Source organism: Haplochromis burtoni, unplaced genomic scaffold, assembly GCF_018398535.1.
Source record: "Haplochromis burtoni strain Fernald_Lab_line unplaced genomic scaffold, NCSU_Asbu1 Contig_5, whole genome shotgun sequence".
Classification (NCBI taxonomy): Eukaryota; Metazoa; Chordata; class Actinopteri; order Cichliformes; family Cichlidae; genus Haplochromis; species Haplochromis burtoni.
The window spans coordinates 2797455-2823964 of record NW_024582366.1 but is presented as its reverse complement, the minus strand read 5'-3'; the positions used below and the strand labels follow the sequence as shown (position 1 = coordinate 2823964).

General features: G+C 39.5%; 1 protein-coding gene across 1 annotated transcript; it reads left to right on the top strand.

Moving 5' to 3' along the window:
* Window positions 1–12251, top strand: LOC102303104 (cystathionine gamma-lyase). The gene is made up of 12 exons (XM_005920981.3): window positions 1–284; window positions 1666–1747; window positions 1922–2017; window positions 2163–2272; window positions 2588–2722; window positions 2861–2918; window positions 3355–3432; window positions 3675–3827; window positions 6015–6136; window positions 7194–7246; window positions 9921–10059; window positions 11303–12251. Exons 1-12 carry the CDS (start codon window positions 99–101, stop codon window positions 11315–11317), a joined length of 1227 nt encoding a protein of 408 aa, XP_005921043.1. The 5' UTR covers window positions 1–98; the 3' UTR covers window positions 11318–12251.
* The last annotated feature ends 14259 nt before the right edge of the window (window positions 12252–26510 follow it).

The window sequence follows — 26510 nt, the reverse complement described above, 5'->3', positions numbered from 1 at the left end:
GCAGCGCACGGCTCCATTAAATGTCTTTTACCATTACTGGGCACGGGTAATGCGTACTCATCTTCAGCCCGCAGCAGTCATTTTTGGAGCGCACTGCCATGAGTAACATGGACAAAAAAGAAGAACAAAGCGATTTATTCGCCGGTTTCCGCACGGCTTATAAATCCTTTGCAACAGATGCCATACACGTCGGTCAGGAGCCGGAGCAATGGAAATCTATGGCTGTAGTGCCGCCGATTTCCCTTTCTACCACGTTCAAGCAGTACTCTCCAGGAAAGCACGCTGTAAGTACCCCGTTACTTTAGGCCAGGTTAGGATCAGACTCGTTCCAGTGTTATGGACGATACGAAGCCCGATGGTTTCTAAGTGTTTGTATATTTTTAGGTTATTCTTATACTATTATTATGTTTTAGCTCTGTATGGAGGCGTGTCTTGTATTATTTTAGCATGTATAAGAATGTCTCTTTAGGTAAGTAAAGTTAACGTAAAATCTGTGAATTCAAGTGTTTTTAACCCACTGCATGCGACTGACTGCGCACTCTGTTAAATAAGAAACTACCCTCAGTCGAAAGATGAAGCTTGACTTGTATTGTAATTCCTCCCTGCGTGTGATAACCAGTTCATGGCCATCCATTACTGGGAGTCTGTGTTAGATAAATATTGTTTTGTTTCCTCTTTAACATCATTATCTCTCCATGTTTCAGATTGTTAAAGTCGTTTTTTCCCTTCTCATTGCTTCTGGCATTGATTGGCTTACAGATGACAGATTTCTAGCACTACACTGACAAAAAGAGGCAGGACATTACACAGGAAAGAAATTCTTGAGGGCAGAGTTCACTAGTGTCAGTTTTCATTGCTTAATGTTTCACAGTTATAAGACTCCTCATATGTAATGCATTACCAGTTAAACTTTTTTTTTCTTATTTGCAAGGGCTGCCAGGAGAAAACCTCTTCTCTGTAAAAAGGTCATGGCAGCACAGCTTAGGCATTTAAAGAAACCACAAAACCTTTTGAACAATGAACACGACACCAAAGTGGAGATGTTATAATTTAATAATGCACACACAAGCATATCAGGACAAACACCTCATATCGACAGTCGCAGAGGGCTGATGAATTGGACTTATTTTCACCTGGACATCACCTTCATGGGTACTTTGCATTCTCCTCATATGTAATGCATTACCAGTTAAACTTTTTTTTTTTTTTTTTTAGAGTTTTTGCACTCAGGTCAGCTTTCTTCACACAAACCACTTAACCTCCATTAGAAGTGGTAATTTTTTTTCTCCAAAAATTAAAAACGTATTTTTTTATTTCATTTACATCTTTCTGATCTTTTCAAAGCAAGCCGTATTTTTCAAAATCAAGGAAAAAGAAGGAAAAATCCGACTATGTTTTAGACAAAAAGGGTGTAGGCAGAAGCAACAGCTTGTATGTACCTGCAACATATATATAATCCAACACAAAGTATTTTATAATAACATTAATAATAATAAATATCTACTTCTGTGGGGTTTTTAAATACTTAAACTTAACAAAAGTGCCACATACCAAGTCATCACTGATCACTAAATAACTGCATCCCCTTACTGTCTGAACAGGTGCAAGCAAGTATTATAAATGCTGACCGTGGTGATGAAATGTAAAAATCTTGTGTTGATGTAGGGGTTCGAGTACAGCCGGAGTGGAAACCCTACCAGGAACTGCCTTGAAAAAGCCGTAGCTGCACTGGACGGAGCAAAGTACTGTACGTCAGCCAACCGTATTTCACAGCAGTGAATTTAAACAACATGTTTTAACATCGTTTTACTAAATGTTTAACGCTTCAAAAATGACAGAGCCTTCCAATTTTAGGCTTCTCTGACACGATGATGAAAATAATTCCTGCTCTGGACAACTTCTCACACCTTTTCCTCTGCAGGCCTTGCTCTCGCTTCAGGACTGGCGGCCACAGTGACGGTCACTCACATGCTCAAGGCAGGCGATGGAATCGTCAGCATGGATGACGTGTACGGAGGTGAGAAACCACTTTGCAACTTGGCCAAATGTGTAAAACAAACTCTGTGAGCTATGAGACGTTATCTTGTTTCCTAGTTTATGTATGCGTTATGTGGTTTAGTGATACTAACAGAGATTTTCTTTCTTTTTTTTTTAATCACAAGGCACAAACCGTTACTTTCAAAGAATCGCAGCTGAAGTCGGCCTGGATGTGTCTTTTGCTGACTGCACAAAACCACAATTGCTCAAGGCTGCCTTGAAGCCAAATACTAAGGTATGTCAAAGCAAAAATTACACTTCAGAAGATTTCAGAACATGTGTTGTTTGTTTGTTTGTTTGTTTGTTTGTTTGTTTGTGTTTGGGTGCACCTTTTAGGAGATGTTTCCATTTTATCTGCAAAATAAACACATGCTGTTGTACCAGTGTCTGGTTTGACTAGTATGTTGCTTAATAGGGCGTGTCTTTAAGCTAACTGAAACGGTCATTGTGAATCAGCAGTTCGAGTGATTTCTCTTCTGGAAGTTACACCCACCCCTCCCTCCGCCCCCATGTTTGGTTTGACTTATACGTCATCTCTTTGCTCACGTAGCTGGTGTGGATTGAAACACCCACCAACCCCATGATGAAGGTGGTGGACATCAAGGCCTGCTCCGACTTAGTCCACGAGCACAACAAAGACATAGTGGTGGTCGTGGACAACACCTTCATGTCGGCCTATTTCCAGGTGAAACTTGACCCACAGTGCATTTTGTGCGCTGTTGATTGTGTAACAACAGTTCGATAACCTCCTGCAATCAAATTCCAGTTCATCCTGGAATAATTCAGGAAATGATTTACTCTTGTTTCTCTTGTACACCTTTAGCGCCCCTTGGCTTTGGGAGCTGATATCTGCATGTACTCAGCCACCAAATACATGAATGGTAGGTTCGATTTTACTAACCTAACATTTGCATTAGAAGTCGATGCAAACATTTTGTGATCTTAGTCACATGATCTGTTGCACGCTAGAAGGGATGAATTACTTTAGTCCTAAAATGTCTCCAAGATGTACCAAAGTAAGTCTGAAATGGGTGAAATAAGATCTTAAGCTTAAATGAATAATAATTGTAAAGCATTGCTAAAATGCTCACGTTGCCTGTCTCTACGATTAAAACAGAGAAACACATGCAGGGATCACCAGTGAAGTTAGAACTTTTGTCAAGGTGTTTGAATTTGATGCTCACCCAGTTAGTTTTGCCCCACCATCATCACATAGCAAAGACGCACAAGCTCAAACACAGAAGAGCAACAAAGTCAACTCCAGTATAAACTCTGTGTTTTGGACTTCTCTTTATTGTTGTATAATCTGTCTGGCAGGCCACAGCGATGTGGTGATGGGACTCGTCTCCATGAACAGGGAGGATCTGTACGAGCGACTGAAGTTCCTGCAAAATGGTGATTAAATACAAAGAGTGCATCAATTTATTTATTTTTTTGTTGTTGTTTTTTTTTTTATGGAAATGTACAATAAACCTCTTTATATGCCTCCATGCCACACATTGTATTTGGAGGCTCAAGTTCTGACCAGTTTAAATTCTCTTCAGTAGGAAAGTATTTGTTGATCTGGATTTTGGGAGGCTTTGTTTGTAACCTCTTTGGATTTTCCTTTTCTTCATGTGATCCCGCCTCCGCGTCAGCACTGGGTAGTGTGCCGTCTCCTTTTGACTGTTTCCTGTGTAACCGTGGATTGAAGACCCTTCACCTGAGGATGGAGCGGCACTTTAAGAACACCCTGGCTGTTGCCAAGTTTCTGGAGGCTGATCCGAGGGTGGAGCGCGTCCTCTACCCAGGTGATTTGCTGTAAACATTTTAAAATCACACATACCACAGACTTGTCAAAACATGCCCGTCATTATCTCCAATCTCAATCTTTACAAGGAAACTCTTGCTGATGTAGCTTTAAGCTTTTTTGGAGGAGCCTGCAAAACCCAAGTTGCACAGTTTGTTGTACATTGTCTTTTTAGGTCATTTGAGTTCACACTGACCAATGGTGACCTTCCCCATTGAAACACTCTTTTTTTTTTTTCACAACTCTGGTGGTCTTACAGTTAAACTATAAAAGTCTGACCTTTCCTGGTTTCATCTCTTTATGCTTTGTTTGCCAGTTATTTAGTCGACAACATTGATCCAAAGAACCATTGTTCTTTAAACCATTGTCACTGTTGGTCACTTGAGTTCACGTTGCTGAGCGGTGACCCGTGGCACGCTTTTTTTTTTTTTTTTTTTTTTTTTTGTGGTTTTCTAGCAAAACGCACTCCCTGCCTTGGTAATGTGTTGCCCTCTATTTCTACATAATAAGTAAATAAATAGATACTAGAGATGGACCGATCCGATATTACGTATCGGTATCGGTCCGATACTGACGTAAATTACTGGATCGGATATCGGAGAGAAATAAAAAATGTAATCCGATCCATTAAATATCAAAAAAGCACCTCACAAAACTTGCGACATGGCGTAACTCAGCTCATAACCGTAGCACGTCGCAGCAGTGTGGTCACGTGATAGAGCGGCTGTGTGTATTTGCAGCCTCGCTACCAAACCAGCATTTCATCTCCGAGGAAGTGATCCCAGAGAGAAGTAAAGCAAGTGTGTAAGTTCATCTCTGAATGTTTGTAAAGCATTCCCGCGTTAAGCTTAACAACCGATATATGGAGCGACTGCCTCTTCTCTCTCCCTCCCTCTCCTGCTGCTACTTCAATCATGAAACTGATCAATGATCAGCTGATCGGCTTTTCTGTCGCGAGTCCGTCTCTCTTGTTTGTTTTTGGCCCACTTTGCGCCAGAAAGAGGAAACCAGCGGCTGAACAACAGCAGCACGTTTAAGCTTGATAAGCTGTTGTTAGAATTTATTTAATATTACTTTCTACACCAGGATCGTTTTCTACGTAGCTGACGGCTGGTAACTGTGCAGGGGCGGATCTAGCAAAGTTTAGCCAGGGGGGCCGATAGGGCATTAACAGGGAAAAGGGGGCACAAAGACATACTTTTCTTTCTTATTCTCATTTAAAATGTCTAGCTTTTAATAAATAATTATCTGAATCTTACACCCAAAGTTTTAATCTGATGTAAAATGTATAGAAGTCTAATAGTATAACTATTAAGTCTAATATACCCTAGTAAGCTGTAGTACTTTTTCCTTTGGGAAGGTACCATCTGTGCAGTCTGCAATTCTGTTGAAGAAAGATGTTGAATCTATTTAATATTTCTTGAAAAATAATTGATTTCTGTGCATTTTTTTCACACTGCATCAAATTAAAGTTGATTACGTCAATTAAGCATCATGAGGTGGAGGGTGGGGGTGGTTCCCTATTTTTTATTTTTTTTTTTTTTGCTGGGAGTTTTAGAACCCTATTAGTTAGGTTGCTTACTCTTTAAAATACCAGAATAGGGAGGATGGAGTAGGTTTAAGTTTATTAGATTGATCAGTATTGCTGAACTATGAAATATTTTGGGTGCAGTGTATTTTTTGCATACAGGTATAACAGAATAGCTTTAGTGTTTTGTTTTTTTAACTTGAGTATGAACTTATACAAAAAGCAGCAAGATATTAAAAAAACAGTTATTTAAAAAACACACTATATCGGATTCATATCGGTATCGGCAGATATCCAAATTTATGATATCGGTATTGGACATAAAAAAGTGGTATCGTGCCATCTCTAATAAATACATAATTTTCTATTGAAAGTAGCCAACTGAATGTGTCTCATCCATAAAATTTTTTGCCCCTCCTCTGTGCTAATTTTTAACTAAGCAAACTGATTAATCAGCATTTTCCCTCCAACTTACTTTGGTGTTCATGGGTAAATAACTAACGTTCATCTTATTGTGCTGTTTTTGCCAATTATTTACAGCTTTTGCCTATAAAATATAATTTAGTCAGTTTTCTTATTTAAATTAAGTTCTACGTTACCAACTTTTTCTTTAAAATTAAATTTGAAATTTTGAGATATGTCTTCCCTCTTTTGACACAGGCCTGCCGTCTCACCCCCAGTACGAAGTGATGAAGAGACAGTGTACTGGGTGTCCAGGGATGATTGCCTTCAACATTAAAGGGAAACTTGAGCATGCTACTACCTTCCTCAATAACCTCAAAGTAATTTGGCTCAAAGTTTTTATTAATTCTGGCCTGTTTGATTTTGCATTTAATAAGCAGGTTGCTGGGATTTAGGAAAACTATGAGATGTAGTGCTGTGAAAAACTAAATGCACCCTTACTGTGTTTGTAGGGATTACAAAGAAATGGTTTAGTCGAGCTACTATCCCTTCTGGCTTCCTGTTTGGACCTCAGACACTATAATTTGACTTTCTTCTTATTTCTTGCCTTTCACAGCTTTCTCAGCTGCACCTAGAGGTAAACCTACTTCCTTATATAGAGAAATGTGGACGGGGTAGTGTGCAGATAGGTTGCAAATTGTATGAAGATTAAACAAGACTGTTGGTCATGAACGATGAACATACGCACTGTGGTAAGAACAAAATAGGCCAGTGGGACTGTTTCAGAAATCCAACTGCAATTTTGTGTGCAAACGATTATTTTGCACAAGATGATTACTTCAAGTTGTTGCTTCTAAAGGTTCTATACCTACTGAGTCATGGGGTGTACTTAGTTTTTCATAGGACTGCATAGAGTCTGTATCAGGATCAGATGCCTGCACTGACCGGACACACATGCACACAGACACAGTGACATTTTCAAACGCTGTTTTTCTACAAGACACATTACAAACTTTCCAAGTTGATAATATTTCGCTACATTATAATAGCCATAATTAACATGTGACATCAGTTTATACTTGCTGCCAAATTCATCACATTTTTTTTCACACTGGAAAAACATTGTTTTCATGTTAATTTGACCAGTTTTATTATAGTATTTGTTACAAGTGGACCATTGTGAAGCAGCATGATCCAAGAAGAACAGATTGTGGACTTCACTGTGTGTATGAAAGGCCTATGTAAGCTCACTGTTAATGTCTGAAAATGATCCAGACCACAAATAACAGCGAAGAGTGCTGCTTTGGCTTGTTTCCGTTGTGGGTTACTAATTCTCTTTTTCATTTTTTGTAATTCCCTTGAAACTTTTGTGCTCGCCTGTACACATTACGCGCCGTGCTTCACTTCATCTTCATGTCCTTTGTGGTCTTATTTCAGATGTTTGCGATTGCAGAAAGCCTCGGTGGGTACGAAAGTTTGGCAGAACACCCGTAAGTGTCACTGTAGTGTTTTTATTCTTGGTAGTGTTAAAAGTACACTCTTCTGTAAATGGTTTACTGTAAGCTTGCTGCAGTTTAACACAGACCACCACAAGGGGGCAGCAGAGACCAATAGATGAGCCCTATCAGACTCCCTCAAACTACACTCAACAAAAATATAAACGCAACACCTTTGTTACTGCTCCCATTCCCCATGGGATGGACGTAGAGACCTAAAATTCATTCCAGATACACAATATAACCATCCCTCCCAAACAGTGGTCACAAATCAGTCCAAATGTGTGGTAGTGGGCACATCTGCTATATTGAGATAATCCATCCCACCTCACAGGTGTGCCACATCAGGATGCTGATCTGACATCATGAGTAGTGCACAGGTGTACCTCAGACTGCCCACAACAAAAGGCCACCCTGGAATGTGCAGTTTTTTGCGCTATTGGGGGTCTGGGGACCCAGAACCGGTCAGTATCTGGTGTGACCACCATTTGCCTCATGCAGTGCAACACATCGTCGCATGGAGTCTATCAGATTGTCAATTGTGGCCTGTGGAATGTTGGTCCACTCCACTTCAATGGCTGTGCGAGGTTGTTGGATATTCGTGGGAACTGGTACACGCTGTCGTATACGCCGGTCACAAATCTACACTCATATGCAGTGTAGATATGGGAAATTGCACGAATATATCCAATATCGCTGATAGGCTGAGCCCATCGGCGATCGTTTTTACAAGGATGAGTAAGTTAATAGAAGCAGTTAACAGAAAAAATAATAATAGCGCTGTTTTAACAACACTCTCGTTCATCTGTAAGCCAATGCCCCCTCCTCAGAGTGTGCCCAAATGTTTGTTGATGGAGCTGCAGAAGCTGGTGATAGTGATATAGATGTAGTGTACGGTGTATAGTATATAGGTGTATAGTATATGGATGTATAGTATATGGATGTAGTATAAGGTGTATAGTATATAGATGTAGTGTATGGTGTATAGTATATAGGTGTATAGTATATAGGTGTAGTGTAAGGTGTATAGTATATAGATGTAGTGTATGGTGTATAGTATATAGGTGTATAGTATATGGATGTAGTATAAGGTGTATAGTATATAGATGTAGTGTATGGTGTATAGTATATAGATGTAGTGTACGGTGTATAGTATATAGGTGTATAGTATATGGATGTAGTATAAGGTGTATAGTATATAGGTGTATAGTATATGGATGTAGTATAAGGTGTATAGTATATAGATGTAGTGTATGGTGTATAGTATATAGGTGTATAGTATATAGGTGTATAGTATTGGTGTAGTGTATGGTGTATAGTATATAGATGTAGTGTATGGTGTATAGTATATAGATGTAGTGTATGGTGTATAGTATATAGGTGTATAGTATATAGGTGTAGTGTACGGTGTATAGTATATAGGTGTGTGTACGGTGTTATAGTATGAGTGTCGCAAGCACCTCTCATCACCAGGTGTGAGTATGTACTCCAATAGAGCTCGCCATCTGAGATGTATAGATGGACATTGTTGCGCCACACAAAGTCTTGATTAATGAGCTGGCGGACTATGAGTGTGCATGATGAGAGTGAGTTCAGTCTCTAAATGGATGCTCACCGAGTAATAGTGAGGACGTGCGGGCATAGACGCATAGTATAGTGAGTGGTGTCCAGATGACGTGGTTTTCATTAGATCAAGTTATTGAGTGGTAGTCGCTCATAGAGGATGATTGTTTTGGTATAGTTAGTAGTGACATAGTAGCTCTCAAATGGGTGTGCCTAATGCAGCTTGGTCTTAGTATAGGTATGTGAGTAGCTTGATAGGTCTACGAGTGACTCATCCGGTGTGTGATCAGTTGATTTAATGAGAGTGATGATAGTCGTTAGTGGCTGTACTTGGATTTAGGTAATTAGTCACTTTGTAGGTGGTCTATGGTTTGATAAGGGTTATAACTAGAGTGAGGGTGTGCTTTGATCGGGTATTGTGTATGAGGCTCGCTCGCTGCTCGGGTGTTTATGTGCTAGGTCCATTAAATATCGCTCGTGAAACGGCTATCAGTTGATTATGGAAGGAACTGGGTATGTGAATTATGGTGTATTGAAGTGGATAGGACTATGTCAATGTAGTGTGCACATTTCACTGTGTGTTATACTTGTATAACTATGCATGTGACAAATAAAGAGCCTTGACCTTGACCTTGGTTGACATTCCTGCTGTCAGCATGCCAATTGCACGCTCCCTCATTGCTTGTGGCATCTGTGGCATTTTGCTGTGAGACAAAACTGCACATTCCAGGGTGGCCTTTTGTTGTGGGCAGTCTGAGGTACACCTGTGCACTACTCATGATGTCAGATCAGCATCCTGATGTGGCACACCTGTGAGGTGGGATGGATTATCTCAATATAGCAGATGTGCCCACTACCACACATTTGGACTGATTTGTGACCACTGTTTGGGAGGGATGGTTATATTGTGTATCTGGAATGAATTTTAGGTCTCTACGTCCATCCCATGGGGAATGGGAGCAGTAACAAAGGTGTTGCGTTTATATTTTTGTTGAGTGTAATTGCAACACTTTATGTCCATTATAAAGTCACTGTCTATGCTCTCCATTAGAATCTCAGCATGTTTTTCTGCTCATGTGTAATCCTTCTCTATCATACCGTTCAGGGCGATTATGACCCATGCATCAGTGCCAGAAAATGAGAGGAATGTGCTGGGCATCAGCGACACCCTGATCCGGCTCTCCGTTGGCCTGGAAGATGAAGCCAACATCATTGAAGACCTGGATCAGGCACTGGCTGCTGCTGTAAGTATCAGACATTAAGTTTTTGTTTTCTTTCTGTGTTGTGGTGGCATCAAGTTTACGGGAGACTTGAGTTGACTTCCTGAGAAGGTTAACTTTACCTGTTGGTCAAGCTAGTGCTTTAGTGAATAAAATGTTCACTTTTTTCTGGATACCCTCTCCTCAAATGGATATTTGCTGTTTCTCAGTATATACAGTGCAAATGTTATTTTTAACTTCTTCGTTGGTTCAGCAGAAACATTGCCGTGTTCCCAGAATTCATTTTCAAGTTCATTACTCAGTTTTAAGCTGTCTCACTGCAGTGCAGCACTGTAGTGCATCGCTCTCAGACTTGGCAGACTGTGTCCAGACATCTGCATCTTTATCGCATCTCGTCCTCTGGCAGCTGGTGTCGACGTCTGACGTTTTCGTCCACCTCTCTGACTGTCTCTGGCCTGGCACGGTGGCTGAGAGTTTATTAAATGTGCTTTTCTCTGATTCATCGTTGTTCTGGTTGGCGTGGATAGTTTAGGGATGTGAGTTCTGGTGTATTTTATGAATGGATGCAAAACTAAACACCAACAACTCGTTCTGATTTACGGTCACCCAAATTGGCCATGATTCTGCTGCATTAAAACTCCGAGCTCTAGCGCACTGGTTCGGGATGATTCACCGCTAATTCCCATCCTCTAACTACGCTGTCATCAGCAGTGCATTTGAATTTCCTAAAATCTTGTTACGACCTCGTTTAGCTGTACCCTACATGGCACTCTGTACCTCCTGTCCTCAGCATTCAGATAATGGTGCTGCGTCCTTCTGCTGCCCATCTGAAGAAAATGGATATTAAATGGAGACAAATCTCTCTAATGACTGTCTGTGGTCCCAGGAAAAGGCACCTCTGATTTGTGAAACATTTAATTAGATAGGATGGCAGGTCAGATGGGGGTAGACGGGTTCATTTCCAGTTGAGTTTTATCAGGAAAAGTTGGCTGTGGACATCAGTTGGTCAGTTAGTGATGTAGTTTATGGTGATATTTCTGTAAGATCCTGGGTTTGGATTAGTGACTGGTTTTGTCTTTGGCCTATATTAATCTAATCTGGTCTTGTCTTTATCGCAGTCATTTTGGTATCCCGTCTAAGCTCATCAGAGAGTGACCTTTTTATTCTTAGGGAAAAAAAAGAGAAGCTGGATGTGGATTGTACATTTTATTTATGTATTTATTAAATTATTTTAATTCCCCCCTCTATCTTCTGTTCTCTTTAATAGCATCCAAAGAAGTGAAATGTCTTCAGATGGCATCCTTGAGGGTGGAGGAGTCAAATTTGGGATGAAAGACCCGAGTTTCCAACATGTGGGACCTCAGCTCAGTGACATTCGCCTGTCAGGGAAGCTTGTTCTTGGGGAGGCTGACTTTTAGGCTGGTTTTACTTTGTTTTCATGTTTGTTCTGTGCTTTGTTAGAATTAGGATTTTTCGAAGGCTTTAATCAGGCAAAGTCCTGCTCAGTTAAAATTGATGAAGCACGAGTTACTGCTGGAACAATGTCAAACAGACACTTTTCTGAATAACCTGGCTATGAAACTGTGTCTTCAGGTTGATTCATGGTATCAATGTGCAGATTTTTAGATTACTTTATATGCACTTCCAATTCACAACGTAAGTCATCTACCTCAGGGCACTTTAGGTGGCAAGGTAAAGACTCCACACGATCATCTGCAATCTGAGGCTCAGCTGCCACCTACTGACCAAATGTTAGAAGTGATAGTGGCTCTCACAGTTTTGGACAGAGATTTCTTTTTCCCATGCAGAACAATTGTTTTACTCAAACTAGAAGGTGAACAAAAAATGCTGCATGTCCTTTTTGTTTGGCCAAAACTTTGATATAAATGAACTGTTACTAAGAGAGGAGGAGCTCCAGATATTTGCTAGTAAACGTGGGAGGGTCTGGTATACACAAGTGAAGATGTTCCCAGCAGTGACTCCAGTTGAGGTCTGTGTAGAAACGGCTGAATGTTTTTACAGGAACATCTCTGAGAATTATGCTTGATAAAGAGCTTTGTATGTTTTTAAACAAGAGGTTGAGACATGTCAGAACTCCTTTGGGTTTTATCTGTGTGACAACACACACGCCATTTGTGCAACCCACTGTACTCCCACATCACAGCTCATCATTTACTGTAATCGAAAAAATCCATTAAAATCAGTCCAAGTGCAAATCTGTGCCCGTCTCACTTCCTCTCAACCATCCTGCTGTACAAGCACAAGTCTTGTTGTGAGTTCAGCATCAGCAGTGGGGTGGGGGTGCACGGTGGGGCAATTCCCAACTTAAGGTGTCAGATCTTCTGCAGAAGACTGATCAGTACCCACACCTGCAGTCAGTAATTTTATGCAATTATTAAATGGAGAAAAATGTATCGTGTTCATCAGGATACAAAGATTAGTGTGTGTGTTTATATCTTCCAACAAATTGTTGCTTTCTGATGAACCTATAATGTATCCATTAAAAATACACAGGAATAGGGAAGTGGTTTGTGGAAACCACCATATTTGAAAGCAGTGGGTGGAAGCACCTCTCCTTTCCAACTGTGTTTTACGTATGTGGCCGCCTGCGGTGGAGGGACATTTCACTTCATGCCTGCACCTTCAGACTTGAGATATGAAGCATCGTACCTGTGTTTTATAGTCAGAGATTAAGTCCCCCTCACCACAGAAACAAAAATGTGAAGAAAGTAATGCTGCCTCTTAATAAAATGTCACGCTCTTCCTCCTCACCTCAAGAGTCATCTCCTGAACTGAAGTCAGGGCTCTAACACGTGAAAAAAGTTTGCATAAAATAAACATGCTTATTTCTTGTCAATATAGTCACAGCTAATTATTATCAGCAGGTAAGACACACGACTCTCCCGTCTTTGGGTAGCTGACAAGAGCTGTCTAAACCTGCGGTCCCCAACCTTTTTTGCGCCACGGACCGTGTTTATGTGCGACAATATTTTTACAGGCCTGCCTTTAAGGTGTCGTGGATAAATACAACATAATAAATCAGTACCGGTACCAAAAAAAGAAGAAGAATTATTCATAACACACGGGAGAAGACCCAGGGAAACAGAGTTAACGATAAAAACGATAAAAAAACCCAAAAAAACCCCACTAAAAATCGATAAAAATCCTGAAAACCATGAATTTCACACGCGAGCCTCAACTCTCGCGGCCCGGTACCAAACGGTCCATGGCCGCTGGTCTAAACGAACATTATTCTAGCTAATGTTGCCAGCTAACACTTTCCCTCTGATTAATAGTTGATTATTCGCACATCATATGAGAGTTGATTCACTGTCAGAGTAGCAGTGTTTCACTAACAGCAACACAAACAGCAGCCTTACTGACAGGCAAAGTTCAGCATATCCTCAACAACTCACTGCAGTATTGCTGTCATTGTTCAGAGGAGAAGTCGTTTACCATAGTTTTATACCAGACTAAATAAATGTGGATGCTTCTCACTGTCACTGACAGCTGAGGTAAGCGGTGGGCTAACAGCCCACAGACAGGGATAAACTGTGGGGTCTGTCTAGCTTCTGTCTAAAGTAGCAGAAACATGCTGAGCAGCCTCGGCCATTATGGGGAACAATGTGTATATTTACTGTTTTTGATCTCTTTCATCTCTTTCAGCTAACAAAAACACGCTAGTGCCGTAGCAGCTTTAACTATGATTATGAACTTGAATTGAGAGGGACAAGAAAACGGAACTCAGTTGACTAATCTACAGACATCTAGTGGTGAAGCTTTACACACTGTAAGGGTTTGTTTTGAGTATGAAAATATTCTGCAGCAATCATTTGCCAAAGTATTTCAAATTTGCTGAAATCTTTAACTTAACAATCATCTTCACACAGAAGCCTCACTAGAACTTGTTTAACCATGCATGTCCCATTAGCTGTACCCGTGTGAACTCAGGGCTAAAATGGAAACGGGACAGGAAAACAGGCTTTGGATCAAAATTGAAGGGCTACTGAAGTGTTTTAAATTCAGCTCTGAGCCCTTTTATCCGTGACTTGGCTTGAATCTGTCACTCAGTGAGCGGTTAAAATGGAAAACGTAAGTACACATCTGAGGTTTTCAGCTTCATTTCCCCTCATTTAGACAGAGCCTTTTTTTTAGGGCACTGCTTATCACATCCTCCTTAACCTTCAATAACAACCCTGGACTACTGTGGAAAGACACATTTCTGTGTGTGGCTCTTGGTGTTTATTTAACAAATACGACTAATGGATTAGATTTCCTGTTAAATATAGCATGTGCTGTCATCATTTTAAACAAATCGGGACTGAAAATGTGGACAAAGTCTTCACTGTAAACACTGTAAAAACGACTGCTCTGACCCTTCCATTGTGTGCTTTCAATCTGTTGCACCACTTACTTGCCTTCACTGGAGGGTCTCTGCTCTTCATCATGTCTGACCAACAGTACTTTCGTGTACACAAATCTGAGAGTAAAATACTTGGAGTTCAGATGTCAGCTTGCTCTGTTTTGAAATATCAACTCCAGTTCCCAGAAATTGACTACACACTGCTCATACGTGTGCTTCAGTGTGGGCAGCGGCGTTTTACGGAAAGGTATCAAAAAATGATAGAAGCAGAAAGACGCAGGAACTGTTTGTTTATTTTTCTTTAGAAAGATTCTGTATTTTCTGATCTTTGATGGATTCTTTTCACCTCCAGTAACCAGTAGCCTTTGAGCCATTTAAACTTGGACCATTAAATGAACAGCAGCATGGAGAGTAGTGATCTTCAGTGTCTTGTCAGTCAAAAGTGATGTCAGGAACATGCTACTGTTAGCCAGGAAACAAACCAACACAAACCCTTCATATAAATGGAAACGGTTAATCTTACACTTTGGAATTATTACAAACAAGATGTGCTGTCATGAGTTTTAGAGGCGCTGGAACATCAAACTTATGATAGAAGAAGAAGCACTCCAAGAGCACAAACCTTCGCCAGGGCAGCTCGCTCTCTGAGCAGTAAGGGAATATTGTCATATTTTGTATATATTCAATTTGTTTTCTTTGTTGAAAGCCAAATTTTAAATGATCCCGTTTTACACTCATACAAGATTTTATCAGAATTTGTTCAAAACCTTCAAGCTATCGTGTTTACAGACAGAAAGAATGACAAGCATGCACGCAAACATTACAAAAAACATAGCATCTTTTGTAGAAATCTTGGCTATGTCTCATTTAGAGTCCAACTGTTGTTAGATTCTTCTTACTGTAGCTCGTCTAACTCTGCACGAAACATAAATATAACCTGCCACCTCTCCAGCCTTACAGAAAGACCCTTTGTTCAAATTTCACATTAACAAATTTTATGTCTAGCATGCCCAAAATAAGTCTGATGTGTTTAGTCAAAAAGCATCTGGTTTCAAATTTAACTTTATTTGACTGAAAAGCAGAATTGAATTACACGTTAGCACGGTCATTAAAATGCTGTTAGAGAAGGGTTTAAAGCAACCAAGTCACTGTTCTGCTCAGGCTGCTGCTGAGACAAAACACAGTAGTAGCTTTAAGCCAGGCGTCCAGATGCCTTTTGACCTGCCTATCGCCCTATTAATGTGTGCATAATGATGATGAGGCTCACTTGGCATGCACTTTAAAAACTTTCTAGACCACATGGCCAACCAGAATCCAGTCTGTTTGGTCTCTGTCTGGTCTAACATTAAGACATACTGTAAATCTGAACTGAACCAGTTTGTTTGTATGATGCGTGTGCCGTGCTGCTGTGCTGCCCATTTGAATTACTCTGCGTAAATGAGCTTGCTGGTAAAAACTGCTTTGTGGTTGATTAAAGCTCCATCTGTTTCCAATGTCAGCCAAGAGCTCTAGTGGAGAACAACTGCAGTCAGCTCTGGCATTTTTCACACTAGAAACTGTAAACAGTCTCACACAAGACAAATTCTAGGCAAGTAAAGCTGGGTAGGACATTGGAATCATTTCCACACAGTCTTCAGCACTGAAAACAAGAATGATTGTTTGCAGTGAGTTTGCATAGATTCTGGGAAAGCTTAAATATCCCCATTTTAAAATAGCACAAACAATGACTTTAGTTACATTTATTTTTAGGTCTAACACAACTAAAAGAATAAACTGAAGCGATATTGACAGTTTCTTTGAAAATGAATAATTACGTGTCTGAAGGGTTTGTTGTCGCCATTTATTTCTCAGCCTCTATGTTTGGCAGACAAAGAATATAATTACTCCTGTATTGATTTTAAATAATGTCAATGACGTTGCTGTTGTGGCAAAACCAGAAGCTGCAGCAACTGTTGTTGTTGTGCGTTATGCCAACAACGGCAGTTGCAGCCAAGATCTAAGGAAACATAAATAAAAAGACAATAAAAAAACAATGCGGATCAATCAACCAGCAGTACAGTCTGGTCAGTCTGAGTAAAAACAGGCAGAAATTATTCTGGCAGGAAGTCAACAGAATAGTGCTGATGCATGCATCATTTGGCTGAAACTTCTGTTGTTGTTCACAGACTTCATAAAGTTATGCTCAGACAATTTCAGAAGCCGGCAGCAGACAGATTAAAGTATATTGCCTTCTTTCTTTAAAAGAAACTGATTTTCTTCATTTCTCACTCATGCGGATTGTAAAAGCTAAATAGGAACAACCAACTTCAATATTATTGATCGTTTTATTAAAAAGTAAATACATTTTGTTTCTTTTTATTTAAATACACACAAACTAACAAACATGTAAGCATAGCTGTTACACAAAAGCCCAAACCTTTATCTAAATACAGATAGCTGTTCAACATGAACATGTAGGGATGCAGTGTAGAAAAACACAAGAACTGTCCTTTCATCAGAAGCAGTTTTGTTTGCATGTGCTGAGATTGCATGCATAGTCTAATTCATTTTATCAATGAAAGGATTTTGCAGTTGTGCTCAGAAGTTTGCACTCAATCGTAGGCATGGATGTCATAGTGAGTTTGGGATTTTTTGATTTCTTTGAACTCCACGTGGAATAATTGGGAAACATGCATCTTTAAAAAAGAGGAACTGAGAGCATAAGTTTGTATTTATTTGGCATTTTAGTTAAAAGTATAAATATATCCCTAATATAATGTCCCTCAGCAAACTGCCACTCAGCGAGACCTTTTTGGTAGCCAAGCTTCTGTCTGTCTGGATATTTGACCACTCCCGTCAGAATAGGTAGAGTTATATCTAAATTGGTTAATTTCCTGGCGTAGACCTGGATTTAAGCACAGTGCAGAAATTTTCAATAGGTTGAGGTTGGGGTGAAGGTCATTCTTGATGCTTAATATTAGCCTGCTTCATTTGAAAAACCAAGCTTAAATTGTTTATGGGATCATTGCCCTGCTGGATCACAAGTCTATGAACATATTTATTTTCTCTGTGAAGTTGTATAAAATACATTTTATAAATTTTTTATACAACATTTTGTTTGTAGGAAATGTTTCACTTTGAGAGGCAATCTCAAGTAGCCATTTCATTAACTGAAATAACCACTGGAATAAAACATGAAAGCAATTTCATTTGTTCATCTCAACAAGACTCTTCCATTTATGTCACAGCTGAAAGGCCAGACATAAAACCGGAGTGAAAATTGAGCCATCATTGAGCAGCGAGATGTGATGACCTTTATCAGTAAATACAGTCATTGCTGGAAGGTATTAATAGCACTGCATTCAGTTGCTCAAATTACAGAAATAGAAATATATCATAGTTAAGCTACAAGTTCACACTGTGGTTTCTTTCTCCCCTTTGCAACAACTGCCCACTTTCTGTGTAAATAGAATGCAAATGTCAGCTTATCAGTTTGCAAAAGGTAGGAGGATGACCTCTTCAGCTAAAGGTTAGAAGGATGTAGGGGAAGAAATTATTCTACTGCCCAACAGTCGGGGGACTGTGAATTTTAGAAAACCAACCTACCGCAAAAATTATAGCCTGCAAATATCAGTCCATGTCCAGATGGATTTAATAAGTTTTCTTCGTCCCACTCCTTTTTCAGGCAATTTTTGTTTTTTGTTTTGTGCATTTTATGTTCAATATAGGTATTTGTTGTGCCTGAAAATGAACAAATAAATGAATGAAATGAATGAATGTCATAAACAGCTTTGCAATGTTCTTTGAACAGACAGGACCAAAGTGGAGACATTTGGCTACAATGCACGGCTCCATGTTTGGTGAAAACCTGACAGAGCAGACCGGTGTAAACACCTCATACCAACTGTAAGCATGGTGGTGGAGGGCTGATGATTTGGGCTTGTTTTACAACCACAGGACCCGGGCTTCTTGCAGCTGACTGTGAAGGCCTCTGCTGAAGTCAAACTGGGTCATGCAGCAGGATAACAAGCAGGAGCAAATCTGCAAGAGAATGGCTGAAAAAGAGAAGACTCAAAATGTTACAAACCTCAGTCTGACTCAAATGCTCTGGTAGATAAGATAAGATAACTTCTATTAGTCCCACACATGGCAAATTTGTTTTGTTACAGCAGAAAGTGGACAGTGCAAAGTTACATAGCAAAAATTAGAAAAACACTGGAATAGGATAAGAATAAGATGCTGTACACAACTGTACACAATAGAATAGAATAAAATACTATATACAATAGAATAAAATAGAATACAAATACTATATACAACTGAGTAAAATACAACGTTGTCAGAAAAAGAGTATTGCACTTAGTGTTATTGCTATTGCACATGTGTGGATGTGTGTGTTTGGTCAGTTGTGAAGTCTTTGTTGTGCAGTCTGACTGCTCAGCGATGTCAGAGTCTCCTGCATGGGGTGGAGATGTTGTCCAACAGGGATGACAGCTTAGCTACCATTCTCCTGTCACTCACCACATCCGCTGCATCCAGAGGGCATCCTAGAGCAGAACTGGCCCTCTTAAGGCCCTCTGGACCTTGAGAGTGAGACTGATGCATAAACAACTATCCATAAATTCAATGAACTGAAGCAAAGCTATAAAGGAGTGTGGGCCAAAATTTCTCCACATTAACTTGAGAGATGACAAGTTATGCTGAAAATAACTACTTAAAGTTATTGCTACTAAAGGTGTTTGTATAAACTACCACATTGTGGTTTGGTACTGAGGCGTTACCCTTACAAGGTCAGTGAGTGGGGTTACATCACTTGAGGCTAAAATCTATACCAGCATAGCATGACTACTTGTCATCTACACGGCAATAGATCAAGCAGGAAATTGCCTCATTTTTTATAATTACCCTCCATCTGCTGGTTATTGAGACTTTATATGTTTTCATAAGGAGCCGTCATTATATTGATGTTTGTGTTGTCTCTCCAAAGAGAACCTGGTTCAGCAGGAGCACATCACGTCACAGAATAGTTACTCCTATAGAGTCATTCCCGAGCAAGGAAATAAGTTGTCAGTGTTAACATGGAGGAGACGGTTGCATTGGTGGGCTGAGATGGAGGGAGTTGTTCTCCCCTCTCCTGACCTTGTCATGAGGAGGTATCCTATCAATTATTCACTCTCAGCGGTGTGTTGTGTTGTTTTTGAGTGAACAGAACAGCTTATTTCTCTGGATCTGGTTCAATGTGATGTTTTATTTGTTTCCCAGAAGTCCTTGCCTGTGCTGCTAGAAATTCATCATCTTGTAAAAAAGAAAAAGTAGTTTGAATAAAGTGCACCCGTCTCTCTCCTCAAGGATGAGTCTTACCTCACTTATTTCTCCTGCCTGTCAGATTTATTCTCACTTCACTACAGCTTTAAACGAGCCACGAAAAAGTATTCGTCCCCTTCCTAATTTCTTATTTTGTTGTTTTGCTGTCACGCTTACATTTTTTAGATCATTAAACAAATTTTAATATTAGATATTGGACAGCTTTATATTGTGAGATGCTGAAAAATTTCTTTTAATATTTTTTTATTTAATTCGTTCTTTCTACCTTGAACTTTAGCCAAAAGTTTATTCGTTGAAAGAAAATCTTTCGACAGAATCACTCCCAACAACTATTTTTGGTTCCAGCCAGCACCTTTGTGTTTACCACAGTTCATGGGGACAGCAAAGCGTTGCACATCTCGATACCTTCCAGAAAAACATATGTTATTCAAGGTTTGCTTGGCTCAGACATACAGAAATGGGCACCGACAGCAAAACTTACATAACAAATAACACTGACTGTATATTTCCTTAAAATCAGATTTAGCCAAGACATTTCTGCCTCTAACACATCTGATTTGTAGATTGATATCTTTAAAAAAAACACATTTACATGACAGTAAATGCAAACTCCCTTAAAACAACAAAGGTCAAATAGGATTAGTTGACACAGACATTTGCTCTCATTATGCTGTAGGCCTCAGAGACATTTACCTTCATGTCCACCAGTTCAGGTGTTTTGGGTGACAGTCACACTGAAATGCAGAATCACTCACTCATCATCGCTCTCTGCTTGGCTGCCCACATGGATTCGTCTACAAGATCAATACAAAGGGAGTTTGCTGCTTTCTCCAAAGCTTGCCAAGAAAACAGTCCTTCTTCCTCTTATCAGTCTCCCATCTCTCTTTAATGTTTTTCCGTATATTGTTGGACAGTCATGACTTTATTTCCAATGTACTTTGTCCAATACCTCATAAATTAGATAGTCTTAGGATAGGCTTAAGAATTTTTACTCCCTCTAGCAGATCGTTACATGGAGAAACCTTTTGAATACAAGCGAGCTCATCCACACAGGTGCACACAGACGCAAACTACACCTTTCTTGGCTGTTACCTCAAAGCACATTGTGTGCTGTCATTCTTGCGTGCTACACAATATCATTCAATATTTAGTATTTACTGTTAGTTACAGATTATTGCAATGGTGCTGTGTTTATTATGTTGCTCTCTCTTTTGCTCGTTGTCTCTTTTTTTATTTTTTCTTCTCTCAACAGGTGATCCAGGAGAATTTTTTTTCCTGTCTGTAACAACTGAAAATAAAATATAATAAATAAATAATAATAACAAAGGTCAATCAAATGGACGAATACGGCAAGGACGTGATGATCCACCTTCAGACAGTTCTGATGGCTAAAGAACCAAACGGGACAGGCAAAAAAATAAGACATCTTTTTTACTACTTTTCTAAGTTGTACCAAGTGTTTTAGTTTCTGGGGCTGTGGTGATTTTTCCTCTTCATGTGGTCACTGGATTGCAGGCAGTTGTGGCATGAACCTTCGCTTTCTTTGCCTTCCTACAGTTTAAAAGGAGTTCTTTCTTTCTACTCTCACTGCGTCCCAGTTGGGGATCTTCTGATTGTTGGCATTTTCTTTACCTTACAAAAGAAATGAAATCACAGTAACTGTGAATTGCTACTACATAAATAAAACTGGATTGAATTGAATGGAACAGAACAAAATAAACCATTGTGTTGTTTAATTATTCACTGTACACAAGACTTCCTGATTCACTTTTTACTGCCTGTCAGAGCCATCAGAGCCACGTGTGACTTCATTTCCATTTGTCTTGGGATGAGGCTTGTACACACGATGTTCCCGATCATGAAAGGATTTTTCTCTTGTACACTCAGGCACTCAAGGGGAACATTCAGTCCTTGGGTGATGGTGTTGTGAAGAGGAAAAGGTTCCTGATGCTGAGCTTTAATGTACAAATAATAAAATCCCTAAAGACGTGATTTGTACTACTTTTTGCCACAAGCAAAGTGGTGGATATCTTCCTGAGGGAGCCCATTATAGCATCTGGAGCTGCAGATGAAAGGCTTGCAGGGGATGCGATCTCTGCGTGTGTGTTGTTACCTGCTGGTTACCTAAGATTTTGTCATTTATCTCAGTCTGTTTGTCACAAAAGGTCGATGATAACAGTGTTTTAATAATGGAGCACCTGAAGATGTAACCTCAGGCAGTTTAAGTCACAGAGTGCGCACAAAATAAATTCTCCCAGTGACCCAACTCAACACTGATGATGCCAAACAGTGGCAGACTCTCTTTTCAGTCTGAACTGAACAGGAACTGTTGCACTCTTTTGGTGAAGCGTCGATAAGTTAAGGACACAAAACAGATTCAGAGGTTTGTTTGTCACTAGCTCATACAGCATACGCATCGAAATCTCAAGCATGACCTATGAGGGAGTCTGGGAGTCGATGGCAAGACCAGGGTTTAGAAATACTGATTTATCGTGGCTGTGTCAATATTGATTGATAAGACCGTCAGAATGATTTGTGAGTCCAAGTCTAACCAAATCCTGAAAATGCTCTTGAGACTTTTCTAAAAATGACAAATTAGGTATAATTAGGTATGTGACCTAATTATGAAGCACATTATAAAATAAAAGTGATGCATATGAGCTGTGACTCATACTGAAGTATACTGAACTTCAGTATGAGTCACAGAGACTGTGGGATAGTCCACTGTGTTTAGTTGACTCTGTGGATTCTTTAGAAAGCAGTTAAAACATTTTGGTCCCAACTGGGTTTCTGATGAGAATTTTTATTGAATTGTTTATTTATTTTTTAAACTAAACATATTTTAGTTTTTATATGTCTTACTGTGTCTTTTTAATAGGCTGTTGTGGCACTTAATGTTCTTATTTATTTCACTCTTTCAGTGTGTGTGTGTGTGTGTGCAGCACTTTGTGACTGTTTGTCTGTGAGAATCACTTAAAAAATAAATTTTACTTAATTGTTTTGCTTTACCTACGCTTGCACCAGGTGCATTGATCAGGTCCTGTGTCAGCTCTTCACTGTTTTTTTCTTCCTGTTTCTCAGATATTGTTCACTTGCTGTAGGTAGTTTTGTTTTCTTAGGCCTGCAACCTCTTCTTCTGCTATTAGGGGGCGATCGTGGCTCAAGAGTTGGGAGTTCGCCTTGTAATCGAAAGGTTGCCGGTTCGAGCCCGGCTCGGACAGTCTCGGTCGTTGTGTCCTTGGGCAAGACACTTCACCCGTTGCCTACTGGTGGTGGTCAGAGGGCCCAGTGGCGCCAGTGTCCGGCAGCCTCACCTCTGTCAGTGCGCCCCAGGGTGGCTGTGGCTACAATGTAGCTGCCATCACCAGTGTGTGAATGGGTGGATGACTGGATATGTAAAGCGCTTTGGGGTCCTTAGGGACTAGTAAAGCGCTATATAAATACAGGCCATTTACTTATTATTACTTACATATTTGGCATTTTTCATAGATTTAGTTTTTTAAAAAAAAGAACCACATTATATGTTTTTGTGACAGGCTGCTAACAACAAAGTACTTATGTGTAGAAGGAACATTAGTTTATTGCTTGAGTTCCTGGTCTTTTTTATGCTTGAATGATTCATAGGTCAGGGTTAAGTGGCTTAACAAACAAACAAAGGAACAAACAACTCCAGAAAGCCTGAAGAGCTATTGCTCAAAAGCACTTTAAAAATGATTCCTGGCATTGGGCTCCGTGGAAACAAATTATAAAAGATATAAGAGAGGGTTCAAGACTTTTGCACATTACTTTTTTGTAAACTTTATTGTAGATTTTCTGTTTTTGCGTCATGACATAATGTTCTGGTCAGCCAGCAAGGAAGTAGGTCAGTGCATTAGATCCATGTTTTCACTTACACAGTATGTGCAGCATTGTCAGATTATCCCAACCTCAGCACCATTTCCAGCACTACCTGTAGGTTCTCTGGTCTTCTTTTCCACCAACCGTATTAACAGCAGTTTGGTGGTCAGTATCTTGATGCTGAAGACTTTCATTATTATATGAAAAATGTCATAATGAATTTAAAAACCTGTCAAACCTCCAGATGTTAACAGTTGGATAATAATACACTCATTATCATAGGAACGCATATGCTAATCCAGGTGTTTCTGTATGATATTATTATTTATAAACAGCAGCCTCACATTTGCCATGACCTTTGGAAAATCCATCAATAACCATGTTAATACTGCAGTTCAGTGTTCCTGGAAAAATCTTGGATAAATATGGTAAATGCAGTAAAGTGGGTCTATAAAGAGTTCTAAAGGCCAGGGGATGGCTTTTTGAGTAAGAAATATATGTTAATCATAGACTATGTCCTTCAGTCACTCTACAAGTGAACAAGTGGGAAATTCAAAGCTCTTAATGGAGGAATATTGTTTGAAATAATAGCTTTCTTCTCTGCAGTGGAGTGCACCAAAGAGCAATATACATATTTATGCAGATTTTTATTGTATCTTGGTACCCATTCTTAACCCCTGTGTACCATACCACATTAAATCTGCAAATACAAACTTGCACTCGTGTCAGTGTGCTTTTCTATCTACTGAGGCAGACTGTCAGCTCACAGGAAAGTTGAAGATTGATTTTTTTCTGCTTCATGATTTTAAAAATATATGTGTATTAAAATTTTAGGCTAAGCCAAAGCCCACATTGACATTCAAGCCTTCAGGATGAAAAGGGCAGGTCTAATAGCATCGTTCTTTCGTGACATTTCGCTGATGTGGACTTTTCTGCAAACACAGAACAGACTCTTTTTTTTTTAAATTTAGCAGGAGCCACAGACCTTTCTCACAGCAGACATGTTGTCTTGTCACAGTAGATGAAGCACTATGACAAAAAGGACTTTAATTGCTGTAGTTGTTAATGTTTAAAGGAACAACTGTGATTCTTCTGCTGTGACAAGTCAAGATGACTGCTTTTAAACATCTGATGCAGTAGACTGAATATTGAAAATGACAGTAAATGTTACTCGTTTACAAACAGATACAAAACTGTTTCCAAAACAGCTGGGACCCCACATGAAATTTAATGATTTGAAAACCTAGAGACAAAACAATGAATATTTAAATAAAAAACAACAACACTGTGTTTATCTCCAAGAGGGCAATTAAGAGAGAATGAGACACAGAACACCAAACAAACACAAACATCAAATAAATCATTCTGTAAATAAACACAAAAAGTCAATATAAATGCAATCTAAAATAACCAGTCATATTTCAGGAACAGTGTGCTGATCATTTATAAAAGAACTGACTTGAGAGGGATGTTGTCACAGATCACCCCTGAGACTCGACCCTGTCTGCACACTCTTCTTGTGCTTTGTCTGTTGCTTTGGTTGACCCCAGGTATCTAAACTTATCTAGCTTCAACACACCTTCTCCTTCCCACCTGCTTCCTGTTTTCACTACAGATCACAATTTCATCGACAAGCAGCATAGTCCAAAAGATAAACCCTGTTTATTTTTGCATACATGCGTCATTTTGGATGCTACAGACTGGTAACCTGTCCAGGGTGTACCCTCCCTCATGCCGTGTGGTAACTGGGATTGATGGATGGGTCATTTTGGACATTGACACTTTTTTTGTTGTTGAAAGAACAGCTTTAATTTGAGTATTTATGCATCAGCTGTTTAGAAATTACTGCTACTATTATATATATAATCCCCCTTTTTGAGAAGCGCTTATTCTGAGCATCCAAAATCCTAAATCATGAAAGGAATGATTGGCTTTCAAAACAAGAGTCTCCTCCTGTTTTTAGTCTGAAACCCGACGTTTAGTCGAGTGAGTTGATTTTCTTCACTGGTGATTTTCAAAATGAGTTGCACTTTAACACAAAATGGATCTGAGTAACATTTGCATTAAAAGATGCAATCTGCTTTGGTACTGAAATTAAACATGTGTTTGCAGATGAGTGCAGTACAAGATAAGACCAGACACAAACCAGCCGTCGCACACTCAGGCCGGTCACACTTCCACTGGCCGATGCAGATTTATTGTGGCCTCATGTCCTCCAAACTCTCCTTTGATGGGTTATTGGTCCATAAAAATGTGCGTGCATAAACGAAAGACATCAACACGATTTATGTTCAAGAGAGCTGAGACGCTTGATGTTGGAGTGGACAAGGGTCAAAAACCAAAAACATCAAAGAGAATAAAACTGAATCAAATGCTAGAAAAAATAAAAACAAGAAAAAAAAGGCTTTGACAAAATGTGGAGCATCTTCCAGCCTCAAACATTTGATTAAACTGTACAGGTGCAAAAAAAAAGGAGATGATAGCCTGAATGAAAAACCAATAACGGAGGAGAAATTATTAATTCACCAACTGCGTTTTGCAGTGGAACAGGTGGAGGTGGGTATGGTGTCACTGTGGGTGTTGATCCTAAAGCAAATACTGCCAAACTCATAGAGTTTTAGCAAAATAAGAACAAATTAAACTGCAGCCTCTGGCGATGTCATAATTTAATGGTCATTTTGAAGTTTAATGAACACAAATGAGAGTTCCTGACTTTCCAAGAATCTACACAATGATTTGCATAAAATATGAACATAAAATATAGCAATAAAGTTTTTGACATTAGTTGTCACTAACAAATAGTGCAAAAAAGTAATGAAAGGTGTGCTGATGTTGTGCTGTACCAGGTTGTTCTACTATGAAACCTTCCTTTTCACAGCTTGCAACCCAAATCTTAAATCCCAACTTCAAGCAGAGAGTTGGAGAAAGGAAGCAGGTGTGAAGAGTCAGGATCATAAAGTCGAGCACTTGG

Coding starts and splice junctions, on each gene's coding strand:
- LOC102303104 (XM_005920981.3), top strand. CDS start 99: ATGAGTAACATGGACAAAAAAGAAGAACAAAGCGATTTATTCGCCGGT. Junction 2,919..3,354: donor AGCCACCAAATACATGAATG/GTAGGTTCGATT, acceptor TCTGTCTGGCAG/GCCACAGCGATGTGGTGATG. Junction 7,247..9,920: donor GAAAGTTTGGCAGAACACCC/GTAAGTGTCACT, acceptor CATACCGTTCAG/GGCGATTATGACCCATGCAT.